Below are 8,738 nucleotides of genomic sequence, written 5' to 3' on the forward strand. Positions count from 1 at the left end.
ATTTTAAGATATTGTAGGCTGCATATGGTATTCGTTACTTATGTCTTTGAAAAGGCATTGTACATTACATGACACAAACACACACAACCACATAAAATATCATTATAGGGCCAGATGGTTGTCCCTGTTGGTGTGAATTTCCACAGCTCCTCCACTCCTCCAAGTTAATACACCCGGCATATGGACATGCATCACAGGGTAGGGAACGGGCTTAGTCCCAAAAGGCACCTTATTCCTTATTTAGTGCACTACTTTTGACCAAACCCCTTTGAGCCCTGGTCAAAAGTAGTGCACTAAATAGGGAATAGGGTGCCATTTGGGACATGGACTGGCAGTAGGCCCTCAGGAGAGCACACTGACAGGATGGGGATGATGGGGACCAGCGAGGTGTTCAAACCACACACACAAACCCAGTTTGTGGACCAGCGAGGTGTCCAAACCACACTGCTGTCCGCGTACCGGAAACTCTGAGGACCCAAAGCCCTTACTAGGCACATTTTACTTACATAAATGTTCCTACTACACTCCAGGGGATAGGCCCCGCCCGACCTGTATGCAGGTACACCACCCGGCCAAGTCGTATACGTAGCCTTTTAAAACACCCTCATGTGATTTGGTTACGTCCCATCTAGGGGCGGGTGTTGAAAATTTGCATGAGCTATGGTGCAACGTATTGGAATATTGTTTATTCAATATGTCAATATCAGTCCCCCATAAAATCAATGTATAACATACTATAGTGGTAGCAATCTCATGTCATGGAGGGATAGACTAGGGAATTAGGGATACTCAGATTATGTTCCCATTGTTAATAAACTTGTTTGTGCTTACTCAAAAGGATGTGCCATTTATTTGAATTGGTAAAGTAATGCCTGTAACTAAGTGGCCTCTTGTGTATTATTACCCAGAGTCTGCTGTCATGGGACCCAACAAGAGGATCAATAGACTTACATTATAGGCATGAAAATGATTCGGATTTCCAGACACATATGAAGCCTAGACCTGGATTAAAAAGCACTTTCAGTGGAGATTCTCCATGGAGTAAGATTTTTAGTCCAGGACTAGGCTTTATCTGTGTCAGGGAAACCACCTCATACATTTACAATTGTCTGAGAATTTCCTCAATATTTTTTCCCAGTCCTGGCTCCTTAAAACCTGACTGGAAAATGTACAGTATGTGGCATTTATATGCAATAGATACAGGACTAAATACCTCTATCATACTGTTAGTCAGCTGATCTTCCAGGAATATATTGCTATAGTCCACCTTTTCTAGTTCCTCTTGACTCCTTTTTTAAGCAATTGAATATGGATGTTGTGCAGCTGAATTGGTATATGCGCTGTGCTGCCACTGTGTGGTACATAGAGAGAGCTGCACATTGTAAAACAAGCTCATCCTTAGCTGGTCATGGATAAAATGTGTATTACACAATAACTACTCAAATGTGAATTGAGATCATTTCCTGCCCAGAAGTGAGTCTCAAAATAGTCAAAGTAAAACATTTATCCTATCTTGTCATTTTTATTTGGAAATTGAAGTCTCAAAAATTCAAGATAGGGTACAATTGGGATAACAAGTGCACAAGGTTTTAAGTAGGGTACATGGTCTACAAGGTACAGAGTTAATATTATGCGTACAGATAATATATATATGCATTAGACCTTGTAGTGGCTCCACTCAAGCACCATATCCACCATCAAAACCATATTAATTCACCATAAGTGGTTCAAGTAATACAAGCGCTGACATTTCAATTCATCTTAGTCCTAAAGGTTGATCCAGATCAATAGAGGCCAGATGAGATGCCTCTCCTCCGTGTAAGACATAGAACAAGCAGTAATGTGTTTTAACAAAAACAGCTTACTAACACTAGAATATTAAGTTCATTAAAAAAAAATGCCTGCTGCGCATTATCAAAACATTTTAAAATGAGTTCAACACTGTTGAACAAAAACATGTCAGCAAATGAGGACAAAACCAATGACATCATTCAGCAAAACAACAAATGCACAAAACAAACTGAGCATTACGGAAAATAAAACAAGTACAGCAGGTTTTCACTATAGCGTCGACCAAATTAGGCATAACTTCTGATTTTCAGCTAAAAACTTTAAATGATCGATAATAGATAATTTCCCTTCCAGTTAAAGGTGCCATTTAACATTGTATTGCTCTTTACAATTATTTTGGAAAAATACAAGACTTAGACATACCCAAATGGTCTTACTACTTTCTTACCTTATCATAAACCAATTCAAAGACGTTCAGAGACGTGAACTATTGCTATTGTTTACACTTTCAACTTCCAATAACGAGAACCAATAGGGAGCTAGGAATAAACGTAATGTACCTTTAAGTAGCAGGAGAGGTCATAGTGTACTTGACTACCATGTCCCTCATAGGTCACTAAATCGTTACACTTATTGACATCATTTGTGAAACAAAGGAACATCGGAAATGCATGAGGTGTGGATCTCTTAACCATCAAACCCATCTTTCATGATATTGAACACTTTCAAAAGAATATACACATGTACAACGATAAGGGCTGCAGTCCATTGGCGATCTACCTACTTACTTATGTGAATGTTAAATTAGTTGGCTCAGTTACACAAGTTAAATTCATAAATATTCTTAATCCTATCAGTTTAACTACTTGACTATCTAAAATCGAACTTCTAAAATACAATACCAGCATCTACGGCATCATCAATTCATCTGAAAAACATACATTTCCATCACACCCATTCCTTTGCGACAACCGTTACTTTTGAGATTTTCGATCTGACTTCAAACGACAACAAAGCATTTCACCTCAAGTTAAGAGAGAAAAATAGAAACTTCCTGAATAATGCATTTGACAGCAGTGGATACATACCATACTGTAGTGCCACACATCACAGCTAGCACTAATCTAGAGGGCCATACTCAGCCGAATCAACACTACATACAGGAGGAAAAGGTGAATTAAATTGGCTTATTAAACATTATACACAGTAGGGTTGTCAATAGGCATGGGAGAAAACAAGGTACTGTAGGTATGTCTGTGCAGCAGGGCAAGTGTAAAATAATGTCTACGGTTACATGGTTGGAATATAGTCAGTCATCAAAGATCCGGTACTCAAATCAAGGCTGGGCAATAGCCCAATGGAGGCAGCCATTTATCCTATCATACATAAGATCTGGATCCTTGCCAAAATCGAGAAGTTTGACCCCTCGCAAAACCTAAACTAGGCAATATGAAGAGGAGTGCTTGCACAAACAGAGGTTAATGCAGTAGGTAGGCGATGTGTTTTAGTCCAGTGTGAATTTAAGGAAGGTGTGTATATCGGAGGGGTGTGTCAGCTTCTGTGTGCGCTCTCTTGTCCGCGGATGTCTCCCAAATAGCACCCTATTCCTTATATAGTGCACTGCTTTTGACCAGAGCCCTATGGAGCCCTGGTCAAAACTAGTGCTCAATAGAGGGGCTAGGGTGCCATTTGGAACGGAGCCCATTTGTATGATTGTGGTCCAGTTTAAACTCCTGAGTGTTTCTAGATGTGCACAATTCTACATGTACAGCTACCAGTGTATCTCCTCATTGGGAATCTACAGTACTGCATTAATTAGATGGGGTTAGACCGACTATAGGAAAGCACTGGGATTGGCTCTGGGGTCTTTCTGGTTCCTGTAGCGCACTGCCAGCCACACCCCAAGAATCTGGAAGAGAATGATTACATAATTCAGACAAGGATGTGGTCATACCAAATGGCTTTTCACACTACTGAGCCAAAGCAAGATGTACTGAGCTGGCCTGGTTGCGTATCCACCATAGTGTCTGGAATTGTGGAGAGTGTGAAAATATCCAAGTTTGCGCCGTTTGGTTTGGGTTCAGGTGGTCACGATAGTGTGAAAAGAGCAAAAAGTGCCTAAAGAAAGGCTCGCAGCTCAGACACCCACCTCGGTAAAGCTGAAGAAGAGTCCGACGCCTCCCAGGATCTTCAGAGCCTCTGAAGCGTGCTGTAGCATCATGGTACCACAGGTGTAGCAGTTTCTCCTGTCTTTACACGGCTGCAATGGAAGACAGACACGCTCGCAGTCTCAGCTGTGGTGGACTGTTAACAGTAGATCGACTGGCAAATACTCTGATAAAGCGCAGAGCTTCCCTGACCGTTACGTCACATATTTATATGTGACAGGGCATTACCCATGGATAAAACCAAGTCATTTCTGAAATACATTTTCCTGTGGTGACTAATCATGAACAAGGGGGAAATGTAATATACAGCTACATTTTTACATTTGAGTAACTTAGCAGACACTCTTATCCAGAGCGACTTACAGTTGTAGGTGCATGCATTTCCCTGTCATACTTAGTATGAGCAGAAGGACACATGTATTACAAGTACAACTATTTCCAGGTAGTATTTTGCAGGAACATGCATTACAAGTAAAGCCAATCCTTACAGCATTGCAGCTGAACCAGTCCTGGTTAAACTGCTTCTGGCCGAGGGTGTTGTTGAGCAGGCCACAGCAGTCCAGCCGGCCCTCCAGCTCTCCCTTAGTGTTGTTGCTCATCAGACTCCAGGTTGAGTTCAGTAGCTTCTCCTGGAAAGAGAGAGGATATATAATAATAATACTCGCCATTTAGCAGATGCTTTTATCCAAAGCGACTTTGAGTGCATACATTTCTTTGGTGGCCCCAGTGGGAATCGAATCCATGATCATTTGCATTGCAAGCACCGTGCTCTACCGACTGAGCCACACAGACCCATGAGGACATGAGTGAGTGGAAATACAAGAGAACATGGGCTCTGTTTACATAGGCAGGCCAAGTCTTATATTTTTTCAACTAATTGGTCTTTTGATCAATCACATCAGATCTTTTCACATCAGCTTTTTTCCCCCCTGATTGGTCAAAGACCAATTAGTGAAATAAATAACCGAATTGGGCTGCCTGTCTAAACGCAGCCATAAAGATTGATTCTACAGAGAAAGAGGGAGTGGAAGGGAGCAGCTGACAAGGCATAGCTGAAATGGATAGAGGAAGGGAATCTATCCATTCCTTTCAGATCTACACAAGTTCCTAGGGGGTAGGGTCAACTCTTACCCTACGAGTTCCGGAGCCTGCTGGTTTTTTGTTCTACCTGATCATTAACTGCACCCACCTGGTGTCTCAGGTCTCCAGAGTTGAGTTTGAGGGATCTATGGGTACTCACCTGCTGGTCTTGGTTCATGGCCAAGCAGGAGCATGAAACTCCAAATTGGACAAGGAATACCAGGAAAAGTATGATCATGTACTACAAGGGCCCGGTTAAAGGAAACAACAAACTGGTAATTTATCAACTAGGCCTATATTGATTGATAGATAGAGAGTACATTCTTCATTGGAGTTTCTACATTCTACAATGGAGCTTCTACATGGGAGTTTCTACATTGGGAGATAGGGGGTAAGCTTACCTATTAAGCCCGCTTCCATCTTTGGATTCAAAGAAGAAAAGAAAATAACATTTTCTGCGATTTAATGTTTCAACCAGTTTATGTGGTTGTTGTATCCATACCAGTTTTTATTCGAAGACAACCAGATGTTTTATTATTAAGTTATTGGCATGTGTAAGTTCCTACTAGTGGCCAATTTCAAAGCTGCAAAATAACTTGTGTGGAGGCGACTCTCAGATAAACACATTTTCCAGATGTTTTTTTGCACCTTCTCAGGTAAGTGATCATACTTCATGTAAAATTAAGAGATTAATGTGTTGATATGCACATGATAGCATACTACATGGGTATAAATTACTATTTATTGCCAATTGAAACCATGTGTTTTTCATGCTAGCAGTCGTACCACATGTCACAGTCAATACAGTAGCAACATAACTTGGTGAACCACAACAATATAATAGATCTCAAGAACTCACCGCTCACATTTTTTAAAATGCATTTTGTCTTATTTTACTGTTAAATTAACCTTGCATTGTTATACATACACATTTTTTGTAAATTTGACATTTATCTTAGGTGGGCTTAACAGTTACAGTAGAACTCAATGAAAATAAATATTGTTCAATATGATCAATAACTTTGCATAATATTGTAGTCTATAGTGTATATTTATTCCCCAAACAATTGGTTTCCATTTATTTATTTATTTTTACTATAAATCATTGTTGTTCCAATTAAGCCCAGTGTGCATTGAAACACATGGAGATTGTGTGTTGATATCCCTAATATTCAATTAACCTGAGCATAAATATGCATTTTCTTCCGATTTATGTTGATTAAAATACTCAAACTAGAGTTATGCATCTATCCATGGTGCCTTTACCAAAAGGAAGAACAATTAAAAAGCCTTTGTAGTCTCTCCAAGAGGTTTGGAGTAGACATGTAGTCGTTGATGCAGAGAGAGAAGATTTTAAGGATACCAGGGATAGAAGACCTACAAGTAGTAGACAAAAATGGAAACAAATGAGGGACAAGAAGATGACCATTGGACGACTACTCATGCAGTTAGGCCCGGGGCATTGTCATATTGTTGTCCCTCATTCATCCAGGTGATTCTATTTTTTGGTTCACCACACGTACCTTTGTAATGCAACAGTAGAGAGGGAGATTTGAAACTGTCTTCAGATAGGCTTTAGGAAGACAAGTTGAACTAATGAACAATAATAGGAGTACAGCAAATGTGAACCAGCATTCAGATAATTCATTTAAATGTGTGTGTGTTATGGTCTTTGTGCATGGCTTCTTATCCACAGAGGGCCAGTGTGGGTGCAGGGTTCTGTTCTAACCAAGCAATAACACACCTGATTCAACTAATCCGGTCTTGAATAGTTGAAGTCTATGAATAGTTGAATCAGGTGTGTACCGGTAGGCAAAAACAAAAGCCTAGGTTCACATTGATCTCTGTGGATACGATTGGACACCCCGCTGTTATGAGTGGTAATTTCATGATGAATAGTAATGATCAGTTTGTTTTAATAACTTTAGGGGAGATTCATATAATCTAAGATCCCATAACAAATGTCAGTTTGTATGTTTTCAACATTTGGAAGTGGATAAAAATTGATTATTTAAGAGGTGGGTTTATTTGGAATATCTATGGGTTTAAGGGTACATTCAGTACCCATTAAGCCCAGTCTGGACTTTTCACATATTTTAATCAAATATTTTTCACTTACAATAAAAAATGTCATAAAACTTCCCATGAGATGTTCATTTTTCATTTTATCTCCAATTTTCTTACAAAAACGTAGATTTTGGTTGGCTTAATATATACACTACTCCAAACTGTTGCCCAATACAATGAAGTCAAGGAAACTGTAATTAAAGCCCAACGATTGACTCAAACTGAGCCACATTAGGAGACTTCCTCCTACAGGACATATAAAGGATACAAAGAAGAGCATGACTTGGTGATGGTGGATGGCTCCGATGAGTCCCACGATGGCTATGAGAAGCAGGAAGAAGCCCACAGCTATGACCCCACCGATGATGTGGATGCTAGACACAATGCCAAACTCCTTCCCCCATGCTGCCACGCCTATCAGCAGCAGACCTACCAGCTGAGGAGGGAGGTGAGAAATAGTCAAATACAGTTAACTGTTAACCTGGTCCCAGATGTGGTTGTGTTGTCTTGTCAACTCCTTTGGTCATGGTACATATTTGCAATGCTCATAGGAGTTGACAAGACAGCACAAACAGATCCAAGCAATCAAGTAAGGAACCACTGTCTCTGATACAACAGTGTTGAGGCAGTTTGTGCTGAGGACGTGGGAAAGGTAAGATAATAACTAGGCCAATGTGCTGCTTGAGGAATGCATCCAAACAAAATACCACACACAGATCTATTATCTAAGGGCTGAGCTGGCAGAGGAGAACTATGCACTATAGCAGGGTTTCCCAAACCCCCATCCACAAACCAAAACGTGAACCCGGGGTGGTGGGGGGCAGGACCGAGTGGACCTTGTGGAACAGCTGTAACACGTGTCAGTGACGATTCAGAGGTCGAGGGAGATAACGCTCACTTTGAGCTAGTTATATAGCTAAATCAAACCCCTACTGAGTCAGCTAGCTAGCGAATGTATAGTATTGTTTGGAATAGCTAGATAACTAGCTATTCACTTGCAGATGTATCTATGTTTTTCCCCAACCCAAGTAATGATGCGTTCTAATGTAGCAGTTAGCTAACTTTAGTAGGATACCGTTATTTGGTTAGCTAGCTAATGTTAACGTTAAATATGACACAATACATTTAACGTTAGCAAAAGCAACAATCTACGTCAGAAATTACCCATATGTCCAGTTAGATGACATCGTAAGCTAGTTAAAACGAAATAAAAAAGTGTTAGCTAGCTAGTTACACAATCTTCCATTTGCCAGTTAGCTAGCTATCCAGTTTAGCTGTTTAGTAAGCTAACGTTAGCTAGCTAAGATGTTCCACTTCAATACTCACAATGTAAACCACATTTAAGGAACAAAGCGCGTTTTTAGAGCAGGTAAATCCACCACAGACCATATTCGTATTTTATCGAAATTCTAAAACAAAGACCTTGCTTTAATAGCAAAGCTTTCACAGGCTAACTGGCTAAACTGATTTGTTGTTGGTCTGGCAGGCAACAGCACACAAGTGAAAAGAGGGCGTTGTCATGACGTGTGTGTGCAAAACATGACATCATCAAGACTACTAATCTCTGTGTATGCAGTATTTGGAAGAATGTAAAAAAAAAAAATGTGCAACATTTTCCAAATATCATAATTC

The 8,738-nt window shown here is 40.1% G+C and overlaps 1 protein-coding gene across 1 annotated transcript; it reads right to left on the bottom strand.

Moving 5' to 3' along the window:
- Nucleotides 1-1,502: 1,502 nt before the first annotated feature.
- Nucleotides 1,503-8,626, bottom strand: LOC106567080 (tetraspanin-31-like). Its single transcript, XM_014135955.3, has 6 exons — nt 8,433-8,626; nt 7,375-7,542; nt 5,200-5,280; nt 4,448-4,588; nt 3,941-4,051; nt 1,503-3,700 (listed from the first exon to the last, which is right to left on the bottom strand). Exons 1-6 carry the CDS (start codon nt 8,493-8,495, stop codon nt 3,626-3,628), a joined length of 639 nt encoding a protein of 212 aa, XP_013991430.1. The 5' UTR covers nt 8,496-8,626; the 3' UTR covers nt 1,503-3,625.
- Nucleotides 8,627-8,738: the final 112 nt, after the last annotated feature.

The sequence above is a fragment of the Salmo salar genome, chromosome 13 (assembly GCF_965601325.2).
Source record: "Salmo salar chromosome 13, fSalSal1, whole genome shotgun sequence".
Lineage (NCBI taxonomy): Eukaryota > Metazoa > Chordata > Actinopteri > Salmoniformes > Salmonidae > Salmo > Salmo salar.